The sequence below is a fragment of the Leuciscus leuciscus genome, assembly GCF_965113295.1.
Source record: "Leuciscus leuciscus genome assembly, chromosome: 21".
Taxonomy (NCBI): Eukaryota; Metazoa; Chordata; class Actinopteri; order Cypriniformes; family Leuciscidae; genus Leuciscus; species Leuciscus leuciscus.
The window spans coordinates 8,842,920-8,864,068 of record NC_138745.1 but is presented as its reverse complement, the minus strand read 5'-3'; the positions used below and the strand labels follow the sequence as shown (position 1 = coordinate 8,864,068).

Here is a 21,149-nt window from a genome sequence, read left to right as displayed (position 1 = left end):
GCTCTGACTTCTGTCAGAGAAGTGTATGTTGCCTTGTGTGCATTATGACCTTCTGAGTGTGTGTGTGTGTGTGTGTGTGTGTGTTTGTGTGTTGCAGAACACTCCCAGCCCCTGGCTGCACCAGCCCACCCCTGTAACCTCAGCAGACAGCATGGGGATTTTGAGCCATGTCCCGGGCAGACCAGCCAGTGCAGAGCCTCATAGACCCATCAAGATCAGCTCACACTCCAGCCCGCCACTCTCCAAAACCCCCGGAGAACTCCACAAAGAGTGAGCACGCATACACTTGTGTCTCTCTCTGTCTGTCATTAACACACACAGTTAATCCATTCCCACAGTCCTGCAGTGCCTGGAACTACGGTTAACTGTTAAATACCTTGTGACCAGAGGTGGAACAAATGCCATGTGATAGGAGCACTGTACGCTCATTCAGTGACTGTGCGCATAATTAAACTATTCTATTATAGCCCGCTGAATGTCTGTACTCATTTGAACCACCCCCATTGCAGTTACCTAATATCTGAGAAGGAACATACTTTAGCACCTACCCCAGAATAAATATTAGTCCAGCATCACTATTGCACAAATCCCTCACGTATTAAAATATTCAATGTGTTTGATCTTTTCAGATATGCAGGTATATATGTTTTTTTGTTTTTGTTTTTTTTGTTACTAATGTTTTCTATCATTCAATTTTTTTTTACGGTGTTGACGGTTTTACATTTTTTTTATTTTTTTTATTGCTTCTTCAGGGATCAGGACAAGAATGTGTTTGTAGACCCTCTGCGTGGCCTGTCCAGTATCCACCTTAAGCAAGAGCCGGACCGCAGCCGGACACCTAACAACAAGGAGCTACACCGCCTCTACATGGAGTCACCCCACAGCAAGCAGCAACTACCACCACGCATGCCTCAGGATGGGCCCGACCGCACCAGCAAATATAAAGAAGAGAACCGCCGCATCCTTCTGGAGAGCATTGAAATGGCCCCCTTCACAGCCAAGATTCGCGCCGGAGAGACAGAGCGTGAGCCCTACTCCCGCATTTCCTCACAGCCCAAAAGCCATGAGAAAGAGGTGGAGCACTCTGTGGCTGATCTGTACAAGTACAAACACTCTATATCCCAGTCCCTCCCGCAAACCAACTACTTCACCACGCTGTCAAATAGCGTTGTAAACGAGCCACCACGACTTTTCCAATCCAAAGATCTCAATCCGTACTTCGACAAGGCACCCGCAGCCTCTAGCCCCTTGTCTTTGAGCTCGTATAACTCTAGCCACACCAAGTCTTTGTCCAAGCCTCCCCCTCTCATTAAGCACCAGCCAGAGGGAGAGGGACTGGTGGGCAAGATCACCGAACAGCTCAGTCAACAAGCACCCATACACTCACTCAGTACCTCAGTCGTGACACTCAGTGAACGCTGCAGCCCAGCCATCTCTCCCTCAAGTCAGCCCAAGGGCATGCCAGCCTTGCGTAGAGCACCAGTCTTTCGGCCGCCCACCCAGCAAGCGCTTGACCGCAAGGAGGGGGCCTACGGTCGCCTTTCCCCACCCACACTCACCCCCATCCAGCCTGTTAGCTCGGCGGGAAAGGTGTCAGAACAGCAGAAACCACCCACCCTGCTCCCAGAGCTCAGGGACGAAAAAAGCGGAGCCGAGCTGGGCTCGGCCGAATCCTGGCAGGCTAGCGGGGAAGCAAAGAGCCACGAGAAAGTGGCCTGGCATTCAGAGAATAGCCAAGGGAAGCCGCAGGCAGCCATGGCATCTGTTATTGTCCGCCCTTCTACTTGCATAAAATATGACGGTTCTCTAGGTCCCAAGATTGTCTCCAAAGAGCAACTTGGTGGCAGATTGTTTGCTGGCCGCACTCAGTCAGACTGCCTGAAAGTGGCCGAGAGCAGGGAATCTGGGAGAGTCATCCTACCAAACACAAATTTGGAGGATCCCAGTGATCAGTACAACAAAAACTTGATTAGAGCATCACCAGGTGTCATTCCCAGCTCAGTTGCAGTTGTGGCCAATTCTGTGTGCAACACTAGGACTAATGAAGCCATTTCTACTGCCAGCAGCACGTTTAGCACGCAGAGCTACAATGGAGCAGATCTGTCGTTCTCCATCTCTGGCACTAGTGGTAGTTCCAGACTGGAAAGCACTGCTTCCAAAATCCGCCCTCCCACTGTTGTTGAGTCACAGGAGGGAGGTTCGAGAACCACCTCTCCTAGTTCGCTGCCTCAGGCCGGCTCTGCTGGCTCCACACAGGACTACTCAAGGAACTATGTTCACCTGAAGAAGGCCAAAGCGGCTCTGGCTGCGGCACAGTCTCGTGGTTCCAGCAGCGCCTCTGAGAGCGAGAGCAGTAGTGTCAGATCCTCTCAGGACTCGCCCACCATTGCCCAGGATAATTCCATGCCCAGCAATCCTCCCAGCAAAGCCAGCCCATTGCCCAACGGACAGCCAGCACAGGTGTGCCAGTCTAACTACCACAAGCTCAAGAAAGCCTGGCTCACACGACACTCGGAGGAAGACAAAAACACAAACAAATCTGAAAAAGGCGGGAATCCCATATCTGAGCTAATTAAGCCATGCTCCGTCAACCTGATTGCCCCTGCTTCTAGTGATGTGGATCTAGGCAAGGACAGCAAAGTACAAGAGGACAAGCTGTCTCAGGAGGACAGAAAGACACGGCGTACCCTCAAGCGTTCCTACGAATCAGGCTCGGAGAGCGGTGATGACTCAGACTCTAGTGAGAGCAAGCTGGAACAAAGGACTAAACGGCAACCCAAGCCCACTTACAAAAAGAAGCAGAATGACCTGCAGAAAAGGAAGGGAGACAATGAAAAGGAGGAGGATGAGGTGAAGCCAAATGGTATTTTCCGGAGTGCCAAGGAAAAAACCAAGCTCAAGCTGGCCAGTACTAGTAAGTGCACCTTAGTCCACATCACTGTTTGAACTTGAGTGTCTATACACTGCAAAATCATTTAGCTTGCCCGGTCTCCCAAGGTTCTTAGTACATTTTTAAGTAAATTTTAATTTCTATGGCACATTTGATATTAGATAAAGTGAATATGTTAGTACATGTTCCAAGTGTTATTGTATTGAAATTATTCCCAGAATAAAGGCTTTAAAATGTAGTAACTTCCTCCACCAGTGAACCAAAATTTTTTTGGATATGTTACCTAGGCTAAAAATTATTTTAACCAATACCTAAATAACCGTTTAGACATTTTAAGCTGTTTTTGTACTCTGGGCAATGCAGCTTTTATAACATTTTGGCAATCATTTTTAGTAGTTAATATTTATAAGTACATAGCAATTAAATGCTGATTAAATGACAATTCAATCCAGCTTTTATTACATTTTGGTAACAATTTTCAGTATTTAATTGTAAATTGCAATTCAATGCTGATTAATATTAATGTAATAAAGGTCACAGCAATAATAGCAAATAATGATAGTTTAGAAACAGACGCAGTAAAGAAGAACCTCAAAATGTTAAATATTTAATTAATCTTAAACAGTAACGCACACAGCGTAGAGAATGACAGCGCTACTACTTTAATATTACAAATTTTGGCATAAACATGTAAATTGCATACCTACAGTAAAATGATTGACAATGAAAAAATTACAATAGTGATTAAAATATTTAATTCAAACTAATAAAGGTGTGTACTGGTCTTATTCATCAGGTCTCACACACAATGAAAACTTCTTGTTCCTTTGAGTTTGGAACATTTGTTACACAATAGTCATCAGAATATCTCTTCTCCTGTCACTGAAAATGTCAAGTAAAAAAAAAAAAAAAAACTCTTACGAACACTCATTTTAAGTAGCGTTTAGTCAACTAGGTGCCTATAGCGCATTGAAAATATACTTGACCGGTAATAAATGAGTTGTACTATTTAAAAAATCATGTTTTATTGAATTTTTCCCCCACTCATATACATGTATATCCCACGATATGGAAGTAAAATGGATTGTGAATGCCGTTGTGAATGTTTCATGTTAACTGTGTGTGAGAAAGAGAGCAAGGTGTGTTTGGTGAACATCTGGATGGCAGCTGTGCAAATAGCTTTTCCTAGAATGCTCACGTTTATGTGGAAAACATCTCCAAGAGCACTTGGGTTTTTATTAGCGCTTTCTGATGATTACTGTGAGCAAAATGGAGCCTCTTTGTAACTGCATTGCTTCTAAAGCTGTAGGTCACTGTAATGGTACAGCAGGTCACAAATGTCAGTTACGCTTGCTAGTGGTTACAACTAAAACATTAACTCTTCAAACCCTGCACACTTCTCTCACCATCCCCACCTAGTGATAGACTGATATATCCTAGCCAAGCTAATTATTGAGTAATATAAATGTGGTGTTTTTATGCAGTACATTGTTTAATGGATAAAGTAATGGAATCTATGATATGCAATCTGTGGAAATAGATGGCATTCCCCGATCAGTACTGAAGGACTGGAGGAAAGTAAAGAAGCTAAAACAGACGTGCGAGTCCTTCCTGCAGGATGACTCGTGCTCTGAAATCGGACCCAACTTACAGAAGTGCAGGGAGTGCCGCTCCATCCGCACCAAGAAAGGGGAAGAGTCTGCCCACTCACCTGTCTTCTGCCGCTTCTACCACTTCCGCCGGTGAGTATAAAGTGAGGAGCTACATGCCATATTTGCTGTGCACCCATCAGGCTACATGGTAAATAGGAAGGGGTGACAAATATTCAAAAACTGTAGTGCAGTAGAAATAGACAATATAAAGCCAATACAAAATAGAGAACATGCCAAGAAAAACAAAAGATGGTTGTTTCTAGGTTTTAGAAATGATGAAATAGCTTTTTGCAAAATGTGAATTACATGGTCTTAAAATAATGAAATCTCTACTTGTCTGAAAATAAGCAAACAACATTTCCTTGAGCATGAGTCATTTGAATTGAACCTTGTTAAACTGTAGCTATCCCACAATTAATTGTGTTTAAAAGATTTATTGAAGTTATTGAGTCCCATCTGTGGGCACAAAGTAAATGTAGATCTGTGTTTTCAGTGGCAAAGATTGGGACATGGATTCTAACTATTTTTGACATGTATAAAAATACTTACCGTTGCTAGGCTCCTTGATGGTTGTCTTTAATTATTCTTTCCATTTAAAATAGGCCAGGCTCATCTTGGTTGTCCTATGAAACGAGTCTAATGTCATCTCACAGAATGCACTAGTATTAAGTACTTGTGCTTTTCAACCGTCTCTTGTGTCAACGGTTTTCTCATTTTGTTGTTATAGAATTGCTCTTAGGAAAGGAAATAAACTCTAATTGCACATTCTCCTCCTCATTTCCAGCCTCTCGTACAGTAAGAACGGAGTGATCCGGATTGATGGCTTCTCATCTCCTGATCAATATGATGAAGAGGCACTCAGTCTCTGGGCTCCTGATGGTTATGAAGAAAACAACCTGGACCTGGAGACCTCTAAATACATCCTCAGCTACATTGGAGACAAATTCTGTCAGCTGGTTTTAACTGAGAATACTGCAACTACGTGGATAAAGAAAGATGGTGCGTCATACTGCCCAATAGAGCCATTCCTATTTATTTAACAGTATTAAAACATACATGACCTCCTAAGACATTGTTATCAGTACACCAGTATATTTACAGCAGACTGCAAGTCAAAAGTGAGAAAGGAAAAAGAAATAGTGGGTGAGCTCTGTGAATGTCCGTTTCATCCTTCCCCTGTTTGCTTTGCTCTGCAGCCAAGATCGCCTGGAAAAGAGCGGTGCGCGGAGTGAGAGAGAGCTGCGACGCATGTGAAGCCACATTGTTTAACATTCACTGGGTCTGCCAAAAATGTGGATTTGTGGTGTGTTTGGACTGTTACAAAGCCAAGGAGAGAAAGAGCTCCAAAGGTCAGTCGTCATTTTCATATTCACCTTTGAACACTGACTGTGCTTGTACTCTCCTGCTGTTGATATGCAGTAGGCTCAAAAACCCTAACTGGACTGGAAAAATGCCCAGATAATTAAAATGTGGGTGCAAAAAAAGTCTCTAGTTAATTCTTCTGCTTTATTTATTTTTATTTACTGTTTATTTATTGAATTTTTTTTACAGTAGTGACCAGTAGCTGTCAGATTTTTGTGTGAGTGTTGTTAAATGTGAAGCTATTATGCCAATATATAAAAGCTTTTTATTTATTTATTTATTTTTTTATATAATTTAGATGTGACGGAAAAACAAAACACTAAACTTGGTTATGGTATTTACAATTATTTAGTATAAAAGGCTAACTACAGCTACAGGTTTTATTTTACCATGCAAAAAAAAATGCATGAAAAACAAAAAGCTCACAGGAAAAAGCATACATTGACTATAACATAATCAGTTATACATTTTTCATTGTCTCTCTCTTGTTTTTTTTAAATGATTTAATGATAGACAAAACTGTGTGTTCAGTTTTTTATATAAAAGTAAACAAATAAGCTTAAAATACAATTAATAAAGACATGTCATAAAAGGTATAACTTATGACTGCTGGTGTGTAGTTTTCGCTTTGGTTTGAATGGCAGCACTTGTGTGTGTTTGTGTGCTGTACGATGTGGCAGTTGTTCTATGACTGTCTAGCTCGGCTGTCTCAGGGGTTTGAGATGTGCCTCTATGTCTTCCTCGTCTTTGTTCGCCTCATTTAAGTCCCCCATTCCTGCTGCAGATCTTCCTCTCTTCTCCAGGCTTGAATTCTGCCGCAGGGCATAAAAAAAACCCCTCCAGCTCTAGAGGTGTCATTTCTGCTGAATCACATCTGTGCATCTTTTCCTAAAAGGCTCAGAGCTCCTTATTTACTTTGAAGTATAAACACCACGGCTCCTCTACGGGAAAATGGGCCAGTGACAGCGCCCTTCTCTGTGCGTGTTGTTGCTCTCAGTCTCTGTGAGTAATCCACCTTTTCTTATTCCGCAGATAAAGAGCTGTACACCTGGTTGAAGTGTGTCAAGGGACAGCCTCATGATCACAAGCACCTGATGCCAACACAGATCATTCCAGGAACTGGTACGGAAAGAGATGCTTTCACTCTGGTGTGATCCCAGATTGCTTGTAGTTACGCCTTTGGCTGGAAGTAGAGAAAGTGTGCTTCTTTGACTTATTTGTTTTGTCTGTTTTTTAGTTCTAACGGACTTGGTGAACGCTATGCACATGCTCAGGGAGAAGTACAGCATTAAATCACACTGCTCGTGTGCTGTGAAGCAAAACACCCTCTTCAACAAACTGCCATCCACCAATGGCGTCTCCCAGGTATGTGTGTGTCAATGGGCAGGCCATAGTCAGGGTTGATGCCATTTTGTAATTTTACACGAATGCAAACAGAGCTGTGAGGGATGTTTGGTTGTGGTACTGGATGTTGAGAATCTGATGTCAGTACACTTCAAAAATGATTTTCCTACTTTGTATTTTTGTCTTGTTTCTTTTCCAATACAAATATCTAAACATTCATAAGGTAAGATGCTACAGGCATAGCACTGGTCAGATTTTGGGTTATTTGGCTTTTCACAAGATGATGTTTCAGACTATTGGAAAGAAAATATCCAACATACTCTTTTAAGGGTTTATTTTGTTGTACTTTATCTATTTGCATCTGTAGATTTCTATTACAATACATATCTTTAAAGGCCATTTTCTCAAAATGATTTTTTTCTCCTGCACTGAGCCAGAAATCTCCACTTCAGTAGCACTTACATACACCACACATTACAGTTTTATTCCTACCTATATTCTAAATGTTTTTACATAGGTTTTTGTTTATATATAATTTGGCTGATTATAGACAACATTTTATTTCTAAAAACATGGTGATTTTTTGTTTTCTGGCTGTAGACAGTATTTTCAGAGTGATAAAAAAAGAAATATCCAGAATCCCTTCCAGAATACATTTGACTCTAATATGTCAACAAAATGAAACTTTGAACCTGAAATTTAGAACCTTTATCCAGTGTTCCAGATTTATTTTTTGGAAATATGCAAATGAGTGTGTAGTCATTTATTTAATGTCATTTGCATATTTAAACATAATATTTCAGAAAATTATTTCAGAATTTTGTTTTTATAACCAACTGGGAAAGTATGATGATATCAATTAGTTTGCGATAAATCAAGACATTTACTTGAGCAGCAAAATTACATCTGCCAATGGGGTAATTCATAGGGAATAGAAGTTTAGTTTTTGAACACCATTGGCAGATACTCGCTTAATTTTTTTCAGAAAACAAGATTTAACGTGTTGTCATTTTGCATTTCATGTAAATATGTCTTTATTTTAGAATTTACTGGAGAAAGATAAAAAAACAGTGCAATCTTAAAAGAGCCAAATATTGATACATGAATTCATGAGTTCATGTATGAGTTCTTTTTGCGGACGATACAAATTTTTTTGTATCGGGGAAGAACTTAAAAATCTTAATCAAAACTATTGAACAAGAATTGGTCCTACTTCAGAAATGGTTTAACAAAAATAAACTGTCGTTAAATTTAAGTAAAACTAAATTTATGTTGTTTACGAATCAAAAATGTTCTGATAATGTTTGTTTGAATCTAAATGGAATAACTATTGAGAGAGTGTCAGAATTTAGGTTTTTAGGAGTACTCATTGATGAAAAATTTAAATGGAAATCACATATAGCCTACGTAAGAAATAAAATGTGTAAAAATATTGCTGTTTTGAGTAAAGTAAAGTTTATGTTAAATTATAAAGCAATGAGAATCCTTTATTGTTCCTTTATTTTGCCCTATTTGATGTATTGTTTGGAGGTATGGGGTAATTCATATTTTACTAATTTAATGCCCTTATTCATTTTGCAAAAAAGGGCAATAAGGATAATTAATGGAGTTGCTCCAAGAGAACATACTACAGGACTGTTTCTGAGGTCAGGACTACTTAAATTGAAGGACTTGGTTTCTTTACAAACTTTATTAGTTGTTCATAAAGCAAAACATTGCTTGTTACCACATGGACTGCAAACCCTTTTTACTATAAATAGTGAGACAAGTAGAAGAAATAATGATTTTAAACAACCTTTTGCTGGAAATACCCTCAAACAAATGTGTGTTTCAATTTCTGGTGTGAAAAGATGGAATTGTCTAGAGAATGATTTAAAATGTTGTTCAAATATAGTTCGATTTAAATATAAGTATAAAGAGAAGATACTTAATTTGTATAAAGATGATGGTGAAAATTCTTAAAACTATAATATGAATGATCATGGTCTCGTCATTGTCTTTGATGCCAGAGTTGTCATTATTGCATTAATGTTGTTTTTGTTCGTTTAGTGTTGTGTAAGCAGAATTAATAGTAAAACAAACAAAAAAAAATTAAGGAAAATTGTTAAAAATGAAAGTAGATTACATCTGGTCTGCGTTATTTTTCATTTATTTTTTTTGTCGTTGTTATTTATTTAGTTATTTTTTTTCATGTCGGTTAGGCCATCTAATTTGTAACTTTCTTATTATAAGAATGGGGTAGGAGTTTATAAGATTTTTTTTTCTTCATCCTACTCCTGTTCTTCTTGTCATGGAATGTATTTTTGTTGTGTTTGTGTGGATTGTTGTTGTGGCATTTCGTGTTGCATTACCATGAAAAGAGAATAAATAAATGAAATGAAAATGAAATTGCTCCTTTCACTATTATAATCATTTAAATCTGTTAATTTCAAGGAATGGTATCGGACATACAAATGGAAATCTGCCTCAGCAATTTCTGTAAAATGATTCAGTTAAATGCCAAATCCAGTAATCACATGATAGGTTCATTCTGACCAGCGTGAGAAAAGTAATGGACACCATGTTACAACACTGTATGTTTGCTACTTCAGCAGTGACCTGGTGTGACTCAACTCAATTCTGTTCAATAGATTGCACTGTTGATTGTTCAGCCAGTAAAACATTAATACATTTGGACAAAACGATCAGATGTGATTTAAGGCCATACATCCCATTGAGCAAACCATACATCTATCCCTCTCAGCCACATTTCCGTTCACATGAAATGAAATTGGGCATCAAGCCTGGAGTACGCCTCATGAAAGTGCGTGCTCTCAGTGTAAACACAAACTCTCACACTCTCTCAATCACGCACATATTTTCACATTCTGTTCTGCGTTGGAATGTTGAATTCAGTCCTGGTTCATCTCTCAACCACTAAAAGTATTTCCCCTCACTCTCCTCGAACTGCTGAGCTGTCTCTGACACACTCTTTCTTTTCACAGGTGTTACAGAACGTGCTAAATCACAGCAACAAAATCTCTCTGTGTAAGCCTGAGGGCGGCCAGCAGAACTCCTCTCTGAAGGTGGAGGCCAATGGAGGGAGCAGTCCCGTCAGTGACACCAGCACCGACAGCAAGTTCACCCCGCCCGAGTCCCAATCGCCTCTGCACTTCCTGGCCGATCTGGCCGAGCAGAAGTCCCGCGAAGAAAAGAAGGGTGGGTACAAAACAATAAAACTACAATAAAAAAAAGGTACGATTGAAGTTATTGGTAGCCAGGTGCCGGAGGTCTGCCAGCTGCCCCGTGTTTTTCCTTTCTCTGCAAGCGTGTGCGTGCTTGACAGGCCGCCAACATTCCACAATCCTCACATTTAGTGGTGTACGTTACAGGCCTTCTCAGTTGTGAGCTCCCACAGTCTAAAGAGCTCACTTAACCACATGTTTATCCAGTTCTTCAGCTGCTCTCACATGCCGAACACGCTGCTCTCTCCAAATGAACTGCACTTAAAAGACCATCAGCCCTGTGGTCGTTGGCACACGTTCAGTTCAGTTTGTTGCCCAGTGCAGCATATAGAAGTTTCTTCATTTAGCAGCTGTGCTTAAGTTAAATTTTTTGATAAGTCTACATTTTTTGCGTTTTATGTCAGCTCTTAAAATATAGTCATATATTTTGCTTTGCTAGTTTTTTGAGCAGTATATTGTTCTCGGTACTTAAAAAAGAGCCTACCCTCAAGTCTGTGATATTCTCTGCTGTTCTCTAGATATGTCTCATATCTCTTTTCCACCAGCAGCATGATTTGAGGCATTTGATCTGGTAAATCTAATACAAAAGGTTATGGGTTTCGCTACTTAGATTTCATTGCAGCTTTAAATCATAGTAAAAAGTCCCACTAAATCAGTTTCCTTACAAAATATTTTGGAAATGTTTTGGTGAAATGTTTTACCAAAAGTCTTACTATTTCTTTTGCTTTTGACTTTCATGTGATGTGAAAGAGATTGAAATCTGAGGTTTGAACAGTTGTGCACCTGTGCTTCTCTCCTGCAGAAAATAAGGAGTCACTTGTTGGGAAGATAAAAGAGGAGAAGGATCAGTCAGATCCTTTGGAGTCTCTGCACAGTAAAGCATCATCCCTGGAGCAGGGATCAACCCTACGAGACCTCCTCACCACCACCGCAGGCAAGCTTCGCCTGGGCTCCACTGATGCTGGCATCGCATTCGCTCCTGTGTATTCCACTGCCTCGCAGGTCAGAAAAGAAACATCTACTGATCTCACTCAAACAGAGACTGTATTAGCATACAGATATGGCAACATGTACACACCCAATCAAAAGTATGCACATGCTTGACTTTAAAAAGCTTTTTATCTATAGGTTTATGATTAAAATGAGTTTTTTAATAATTATTAGTAGTAGTTATAATAAGGAATGACTTGGCGTTTCCATACTTTTGACTGGTGGACAATATAAATATACAAAAACTAATGTTCATTGTCCTAAAATAGCTTATAGTTTCTTTTGTTGTCTTCCACAGATTGTCAAGAGTGGTCGCAGCATGCCCAACATCCTGGATGACATCATCGCCTCTGTGGTGGAGAACAAGATCCCGGCGGGCCGTGGCACCAAGCTGAACCTGAAGCACGAGCCTCTGGAGGAGCCCAAAGCAGAGAAAAAGAAAGCAGTGGAAGAAACGCCCAAACTGTACACTGACATCTCTCACTGCTGGCTCTACGAACGCAGGCTGCTCTGGCTCAAAGACCACCGCAATAGCAGCAACTGGAAACTTTTCAGGGAGTGCTGGAGACAAGGACAGGTCTGTGAAACAAACCCACAAAAATACAGAATCTTACATTACGTTCTGTTCTGCTGGAGCGGTGGTTCTTTTGAAGCCAAAAAATTGGCAAAACTGCAAACAAATCCCAATTCTCATGTAGTGTTTTGGGTCACTCCTCTTGAGGCTTTTCCACTGATATTCTTGCTGCCAGGATAATCCTAATAATTTTGTGTACCTCTCAGTGTTACAGAGAATCATTATCCATCTATACTTGATTTTGTTTCCTTGATTATAAACATGGATGACCGTGTTCCAGTGAATTTCCATATTTTGTGTCCTGAGGACTATATGGAAAATGAACCAAGCATCAAATATAAATTGGCACTGGCGAGTATATGAAACTGTTGAGGTGCGGTCACATCAGTTTCAGTGACATTTGGCATGAAAAAAGCGTTGATGTATTAAGCACTGCTCACACAGAAGTCACTTTCAAACCAAGCAGCTTTCTGTTGTTCAGTGCCGTGAACTGTGTGGGGTATTCCAAAATTTGTAATGAGGAATCTGTTATAGACAAGTTTTAAGGTCTCCCTGTCGAAATTTTCACCAAAATAAAAGTTCTGTGGTTTAACATTTGAAATCAAAGAAAGTACTTTTTGCTTTTGTTTGGAAAAATAATAATAATTATTATTATTATATTAAATATACAATAAGAAAAAATGATAATATCACTATTTATGTAAAATTTGGTAAATGATGCAAAATTTTGGTTAACCCAATCTCTGTTACCGCTGGCTAGTTTCTCTTTAGCTCAGCAGACAGTTGTTGTCTGGTTTGTCTTACTTCAGTCTGCACTATATGTGCAGTGTGTGTCCAGAGAGAAAGGCGGCATACATTAGAGACCATTTATTCAGTGTCTACTTCACAAAGGCAATTATAGACATTAAGTGCTTTGATGCTTTTATAAGATGTAATGCCTCTTCACATGTGCTGCTCTAATGCAGAACATTTCAAGTGGGCATATAGGTACTTTACAATGAAATCTGTTTTTCTCTAATGGACAGAAGGATACAGAAGAGGTGTGAGGTTGAAATCTTGAGGCATACATCCTTTTTCTCTTGTCACACGCAAACCGAGGTCTCTGGCTGCATCCTGAAATCATCCCCTATAGCCATTACTCCACTTTTTGCACCAAAAGTGCTGTGGATGCCATCTTATGGCGAGATTCAGTAATTAATTTGGCACAGCACTTACAGTGCATGGACATTAGTGTGCATTACATGTGCATTGGCTGTACACTCATTATTGGGGTGCATTAAAGGATTGAATGAATGCACTCAATATTGCCCACTACGGTGTTGTACATCACTTCAAATGACTGTATAGTACACTAGGTAAGGGTATAGAGGGAGATTTTGGACACAGCCTCTGTCTCTGCCCCTCTGGGTTTGAGCTGCACTTCCTTTTCCAAGATGACATTTATTGACTTCTGCTCAGTGGACCATGACTTTACAGCTCTGCAGGAAGTAAACTGACATTATGAAATGTTGGTCTCCCAACACATAGGCTTTCTTGGAAAACCTAGTAAGCTGCCTATGTTTCTTTCTAAAAATTTCTGAAATAGTCAGACAGTATTGCAAATATTCATCCCAGAGAAGGCAGTTCTAGAATAAATAGCACTGATCTCAGTAGACAAATCCAAGATAAGAGAAGGCATGAAAAAAGTCAGTTTTATGTTACTGTAGATTCGTATAAGACTCTTTGTCTGTGTATATTTAGCTGCCTATGTAGTGCACGCATTTTTGAGGATGTGCACTACTTAGCCTTGCATGTGGATGTGTTTAGGCTGATCTGTTGTCGGTTTTTAGAATTTTCAGGACTTTTGAGAAAAAACTAATAATATTAAATGCTTTTTCAGTTTGCACAGTCAGGCCAGCAGTTTCAGTTTTACCTACTTTACCACAAATGACTGATACATTTTTATTTTAACCGATATAACTTCTTTCTTCACAAAATATTTTTACAAAAAAAATATTTGGAAATAGAGAAAAAAAATGAAAAGATAGAAATAAAGCCGCTATAATGTACAATCATATTTATACTGTAAATTCATATTTATGAAACACAAAGCTCGCCCAAAAGGGAAGGTGACTGATCCATCGACTCGCCCGAAACACTCACACTGGCCTCAGGCCTCAGGCCAGTGTGCCATGCTTATTATTGAGCTCCGCAATTTTGCAGATGCTTGTTTGGCACTCAGTTTATAATAAACTCACAGATTAAGGCTTTTCAACAAATGTAAATAGCAACTTTAGTCTTTAGAGTAATCCATCTTGCAATGTCCCTTTTTAACCAGACCTCATATTTTTTTCCACTGTTCAAAAAGTAAGTCTTGGTAGTGTTTGTGATCTCAGCTGTCATTAAAAGGCCATTTCCTGTGTGCTGTTTTTGCAGCCTGTGCTGGTCTCTGGGGTGCACAAGAAACTCAACGCCAGCTTGTGGAAGGCAGAATCCTTCAACCAAGAGTTTGCGGATCACCAGGGAGACCTCATGAACTGCAAGGATGGAGTAATGTCCAACTCAGGAGTCAAAGAGTTCTGGGACGGGTTTGAAGATCTCACGAGTGAGTGCCACCTGAAGTAGACAAATAAGCATTTATCAAATTAATCGGTCTGTTTCTATTTATGCTGATCACGCTCTCTCTACAGAACGTCCCAAGTCTAAAGATGGAGAAAGCGTGGTGTATCGACTGAAAGACTGGCCCTCAGGCGAGGAGTTTATGGCTTTGATGCCCTCCAGGTAACTCATTAACTTAGGAACACAAGAAGTAGATTTGCCAAGTAGCCATTTAAAAATTGGTTTAGGGGTTGTGAATGCTGTTTCACGACACTAAACATTTCATTCGTACATTCTGATCGGATATAGCTCTGTTTTAGTCTTGTTTTAGCATGTGCGTCATCTCATTGTGTAGGTATGATGATCTCATGAAGAACCTCCCCATGCCTGAGTATTCAGACCCCGAGGGAAACCTCAACCTGGCCTCCCATCTGCCCTCCTTCTTTGTGCGGCCGGACCTTGGCCCACGCCTCTGCTGCGCTTACGGTACTGTCTCTCTCACATTCTCACAGGCAGATTTATTAGTAGCATGCTATGTTTACTGCATTGTTTTACTGTGGAAAAACTAATAATTTCATCAAAAACTATATTAAATTACTGGAAGGATCTCATCAAACCTGTTATATTTCACCCCAAAAGAAAATAAAGAACTTTTGCAAAAAGAAAATGGGGCCTATTTTAGGACTGTTTAGATTGTTTGAATTGTGGCATGATAATTAAGAATATTTTCCTCTAAATTGTGACATGAAAAAAATCTGCCGTTACTGTAATGCAAAAATGCTGTACTATTTACAAAGTATTTGTATATCATGGTAGTAATTGTTGTATTGCCTAATTATACTTAGTTTAAATGGGATTGAAATTAAATGAAATGGGAATGAAAAACTGAAGCCTGTTTTGAAAACATGCTGACTTGAATGATGTATGATCCATGTCACAGGTGTAGCGGCATCTCAGGAGCAGGACTTTGGCACAGCTAGCCTGCACATGGAGGTGTCTGACATCGTCAGCGTGCTGGTTTATGTTGGAGTGGCTAAAGGGAATGGTGTCCTTTCCAAAACGGGTAAGCCTGAGACCAGCTCGCCACGCAACTGTCAACAGCCTGTCCGTTAACTTGGTCAGCCGTGTTAGAGAAAGAGACGGCGGGGGAAAAGCCTCTGCTAGAGCTGAATTGTTCCATAAACCCCTGAGCTCAGAGGAAAAAAACCAAAACACAGAACATGGTTTCCACCCTGGAAACAATGAAATGTGAGAGATGCATCTGGAATGAGTTTTCCCTGCCTGTACATGGCCATAGCAGCATTGCAAAGCTTTTCTCTGCACTCATCAGATTAAATCAGTAAAAACTCAATCCAAACCATGGAGAAGTTTCACATTAAAAGGGCCGTATTACTATGGTATCAACTGAAAACCATTTGTAGTTTTACATGACATCATCTGCGCTCTCTCTGATCGTCTACAGTTAATTATCCGATGGGTGTCCACTACAGTAGACAGTTCTCTAAAAGCCATTTTAACTATTCAGGGTATGATGTTACATCTGAAGCACCATAGGTCAGTGGTTCTCAACCTTTTTGACTCCAAGGCCCATGTTCAAAGGCCCCATGACTATTCCATTTGTTCTTGATTTATTGGATAAGCATTTAGGATAAGGATTTAATGAAACCGAAGGGGTGACCTGAGTTCAGGGACCGGCTCCTGGTCCACTTTGATCACTTTCCTCACTGTCCTGCTCCGCTTTCTGTCTAATCTAACTAATTTTAGTCGTTTTTAGCTATTTTAATGCTTGTTTTGTCTTAAATAATTTAAGTCACCTTGAATGTTTGCTGAGGTCACGGCCCACAGATTGAGAACCACTGCCATTGATGATCACCTTTGACCCTAAGCAAAAAATGTCTTCATAAATCATGACAACAAGCATTTATCAAAGAGATGCAGCAAGACCTTATCGTCTGTTGTGTAAAAAAGCAAGCAGTTTTCCCCCCCGTCATTCCATGGTGTGTAAATGACTTATTTTATGATTGTACTGGCATAGTTCACACAGACGTTCATCGGTGTGATCGTGGTTGTGATTTCTAAACGACTCATTTTTTTGTCTTACTTTCCGGTCATAAGTTTTAAGTAATTGTGCAATTCTTGCTTTGTGTCTCATGCCAACAGCTGCTCCCTCTCCCTTCTCTCTTTCCTTCTGCGATGGCCGTTCTATTTTTAGACCACTGTCTCAGACACGAGGAGTATATATATAAGCCAGATGCGCACACACACACACTTCTCCATTAATTTTTAAACATCGCTCCATCTTCAAAGGGGGAAGGCGCTCCCTGCCTTTGTAAAAAATTAAGCTGACTGTGTGATGTGTTTGCTGTGTAACCGCATGAATGTGTTTGTGCCAAACACACAGGAGTGCTGAAGAGGCTGGAGGAGGAAGATCTGGATGACAACGTAAAGAAAAGATTAAAGGACTCGAGCGAGACTCCCGGAGCCTTGTGGCACATCTACACGAGCAAAGACGGCGAGAAGATTAAAGAGTTCCTGCACAAGGTTATTTTGATTTGATTTTGAAATAATACAGTGGATCACTGAGGCGACGCTCACTCCCTCTCTCTGAGCGAGAGTCCTCGTAAAACCTTGCGTCCTTCTAGCACTAGGGAGTTTATAGGATTCATTTCATATGTTTGCAGGTATGTTGTGCGTGTGCTTTTGGTTTGACTCAAAGTTTGTGCGTGACAGGTGGCGAAAGAGCAGGGCGTGGAGATCCCAGCGGATCACGACCCCATCCGTGAGCCGGGCTGGTACTTGAGCCGGAAGCTGCGTCAGCGTCTGCTAGATGAACACGCCGTTCAGGGCTGGACTGTGGTGCAGTTTCTGGGTGATTCAGTCCTGATCCCTGCCGGAGCTCTGCACCAGGTCTCGTTGCACTCCTTCCTCTTCTGCAATGAGCAGATCATGATATGTTCTTGATTCTGAACTATATATTGTGTTATTGATTATTCAGACCAAAAAAAGCCCACTTGATTGACATGGAAAGCAACAAAGCTTAAAGATGTCTTGTTTACAGAGTTGCTAACAAGTGTTCAGACACTTAATTATTTAAAACAAAATAATACAAATCTTTACTCTACTCCTGTAAAGCCTGAGACATGAAATCATATCTATAATTTGTTTTAAATGGAACCGTTTATTGAACCTTTAGACAAAAGGTATATATATGTTGCATATATGTTTTTTTGTTGAGTATCATATTTGATAGATCTGGCTTTTATGGCTCATATAGAATGATGTAGGAGAATATGGAGCTCATACAGGGAAAAATACACTATTTAATGCAGTTGCTGATATTTATATGGCCAAAAAGGAAGATAGCTGATAGCTGTAATGTAAATCAATGAGATTAGAAGACCACTTGCATAAAATACATACAAATATCAGTTGTCATGCTATATCCCCCAATAATATGTCTTCAGTAAGATGATATTTTAAATGCTTAGTTTAATGATCAATATCCTGTAGTTTTTATTGTGGAGGCAAAACATTTAATGCAATGCAATGTAATATAATGATGATAGAGAGATGAACAAATAAATGTTCCTCTAAAGCCTAATGTATCATTTGATACTCACATTTTAACATGATTTTTCTGAAAATAATGTATGGATCATCAAGCAAACCTAAGTCGCTTCACTCCAGTATGTGCTCATCTTAAAATATTATGCACAATATAGAAGTTATTCTTACGTCTACTTTATAAAAATGAGTAAATAAAAAAGTCACGTGTAACATTACCTGGAGGACAGTTTTAGAATTATAATAAAAATGCCTTTGACTTGCTAAAAATGTATGATCTATCAGTCAAACAACAGAAGGCATGTAGGTTTGATTGTAGATTGCTAGTAGGTTGTGTACAACAAAATGTAGTTATTATTTACATTTTATTTATTTACAATTACACATACTGTATGTTATTAAGGGAAGATGAGCATATATAATGAACCAATCACAGGCACACTTCCTCTTTCTGTACTAGCTAAAGTTCCCGAGTCTTTATGATATAGTCCCATCAGCGCACACTCACGTTTGTGTGTGTCTCATCCGTACAGGTGCAGAACCTTCACAGCTGTGTCCAGGTGATCAATGACTTCGTCTCTCCGGAGCATGTGGTGCATTCGTTCCACTTAACCCAGGAACTCAGATCCTCCAAAGAGGAAATCAACTATGAAGATAAGCTACAGGTAGAGTTCAAACGCACTGGAAAAATCTTCAGATGCATTTTACGACATGAGTTGCAAATATCGACGTTCCTCGGGTCCTTAAAAAGTGTTAAAAATGTGTTGAACTTCATTTTGATCAAATTTAAGGTCATAAATATCTTTTTAAGGTCTTATATTTGTGGGGCCAAAAAAACAGGAATAGCATTTCAAAATAAGAGTCCCAGTGGGCTTTTTCATTCATCAGTCTCCACTCTCTCGGCTCTCGTCTTTAGCCGTGCGAGTCAGTCGCGTGATTCTAACAGCCTGCCGTTTCTCTCAGGTCAAGAACATCTTTTACCACTGCGTGAAGAATGCCGTGGGAACATTAAAGAGGTGCTGCGCAGAGGAGGAGGAGGAAGAGGAGACCAACTCATGACACCCGTCGACACGTTCCCCCAAATATGCACACTAACGCTCACACCGCAAACCTCCAGTGCCAAGCAGAGAAAAAACACACACCAGGAAACTGTATTTATTTGTTACCGACACCATAGCAGTATAGCCCATCAGGATGACTGTGATTGACACGCCACACATCTGAAGATAATCCGGCGGCGCCGCTGTCACAACTAGTGTTTGTTCGTCTGTTTGCTTTCGTTCCCCTTTTGTTCTTTCCTACTGTATAGTTTCAGTGGAGAATCGTATTTATTTTCAGGAGTTCTGCTCTGTTCTCGATCAAATGTAAATGTGACTTGTACAGTTTGCTAATGGATTTCTGATGCCGCTCACTACTTTGGAGACTTGGAGTTACTGTGAGAGAGATCCGCTGTCTCGTGTCCTCATGCCATATCTTTTGAGAAAAAGAACTGCCAAACAATTGTAAACATTGTAAAGTTCTATTATGTAAAGAAAGACTTAATAAATAACACTTCAGCATTTTATTAAGAAGTATTCACTGTAAAATGGAGACATTTACAAAAAAAAAAGTTGTAATTTATTTAAGAAAACTCTCATTTCTCCTTTTTATGTTCAGATTTACTATGGTGAACTTTTGAAGTTCAATGGAAAAAGGAAATCGTACTATGCTGTGTAAATATATACATATATACATTCACTGATGTATTTTTTTAAACATGGCTTGCTTCAATTTCAAATTTTAAAGTGCAAGTGTTACATGCTTTGTACATTGAAGTTCAAAAGGGTTTTACATTTTCCATTAAAATGGATTTATCAAATATATGCCTGCCTTTTGCCTTATTGACAAGCTGAAAGAGAAATTCACACACACGCGCACACACACTCACACAGAGTAGTGTCCGAAAGTCCAGAGGGGATGTTGGTTTTTAATGACCCTACAAGTTCCATTAATCCATCAAAATGAGGAATATATATATATTTTAAATATAAGGGAAGAACAAAATAAACTTGGTTATGGTATTTATCTAATAAAAGTATATGACAAAAAAGGCTAAATACAGCTACAGGTTTTATTTCACTGTGGAAAAAAATGCATAGAAAAACAAAAGCATGCATTGGAAAAAGCATACATTGACCACAACATAAGTTATAAAAAATGTATTGATTCTCTCTTGTTTTGCATGTGTTCATAATTTCTGTGTATGACAGCTTGGCCAAAAATTGTCTGCACTATTTGGCAAGTTTCATTGCGTCATGACAAAGAAAAGAATTGACTCCAAGCATATGATTACAAAATCTTAAACAAGTTTTTAATTATATTTAAATAGAGGGCGAAGTCACTTTTGGCCACTACTGTATATTTGTGTTTATTTACAGTATGTATCTAATGTATCACACTCAGCAATGTAATCGTGCTGCATACATTACTGTAGCTTATTTCATCTAAAACGAGCCTCGCTGCGCAGTTCACACGAGTTTGTTCCCACGTTGTTTCTTCAGATTCACATAATCTTTCATCGGAATGAAACAAATTGCTCCATAAATTGCTGATGTCTCCAAAAGCGAGAGAAAATAATGTTAACCACTGGCCAAATTTTGCCCGCTTTTAAACACGTGCTGTCATTCACGGATTGGGCACAAGAGGACGCTATTGAGCAGTTGTGGAAATTTAGAAATGATGACCTCATATTTAATAGAGACAGCCTGGAATATTTGAACTATTAATTAAACATGAAGAATTTATGTTGAAGTTAAACAATTCAATATCCTCCAACTGTGTACAGTTGCCAGTCAGCATAGAAAGGAGTGCATTAACACAGAATTCATCAGATGTGCAGTCACAAATGTGTACCACTTTGTTGTTTTACAATAGCTTTGAATGTTACTCATCTAATAGACCTTTGTTACTTGACTGTATTGAGTATAAGAGTA

At 39.5% G+C, this 21,149-nt stretch overlaps 1 protein-coding gene and 1 long non-coding RNA gene across 5 annotated transcripts in view; both read left to right on the top strand.

The window, feature by feature from the left end:
- The window catches only part of jmjd1cb (jumonji domain containing 1Cb), a 128,831-nt gene extending 108,796 nt beyond the window's left edge, over positions 1-20,035 (top strand). For all 4 annotated transcript variants that reach the window (XM_082151468.1, XM_082151470.1, XM_082151469.1 and 1 more), the window contains 18 exons: positions 98-270; positions 753-2,914; positions 4,431-4,632; positions 5,327-5,541; positions 5,739-5,891; positions 6,937-7,026; positions 7,142-7,269; positions 10,233-10,446; positions 11,275-11,474; positions 11,761-12,039; positions 14,452-14,620; positions 14,706-14,796; positions 14,969-15,099; positions 15,554-15,676; positions 17,015-17,154; positions 17,344-17,520; positions 18,711-18,842; positions 19,141-20,035. In XM_082151468.1, coding sequence (XP_082007594.1) covers positions 98-270; positions 753-2,914; positions 4,431-4,632; positions 5,327-5,541; positions 5,739-5,891; positions 6,937-7,026; positions 7,142-7,269; positions 10,233-10,446; positions 11,275-11,474; positions 11,761-12,039; positions 14,452-14,620; positions 14,706-14,796; positions 14,969-15,099; positions 15,554-15,676; positions 17,015-17,154; positions 17,344-17,520; positions 18,711-18,842; positions 19,141-19,236 — 4,875 coding nt within the window. In that variant the 3' untranslated portion in view covers positions 19,237-20,035. The remainder of the gene's footprint in view (positions 1-97; positions 271-752; positions 2,915-4,430; positions 4,633-5,326; positions 5,542-5,738; positions 5,892-6,936; positions 7,027-7,141; positions 7,270-10,232; positions 10,447-11,274; positions 11,475-11,760; positions 12,040-14,451; positions 14,621-14,705; positions 14,797-14,968; positions 15,100-15,553; positions 15,677-17,014; positions 17,155-17,343; positions 17,521-18,710; positions 18,843-19,140) is intronic.
- On the top strand, positions 15,683-16,278 carry LOC309485005. Its single transcript, XR_014201017.1, has 2 exons — positions 15,683-16,030; positions 16,107-16,278. It is a non-coding gene; the product is annotated as an uncharacterized lncRNA (long non-coding RNA).
- Positions 20,036-21,149: the final 1,114 nt, after the last annotated feature.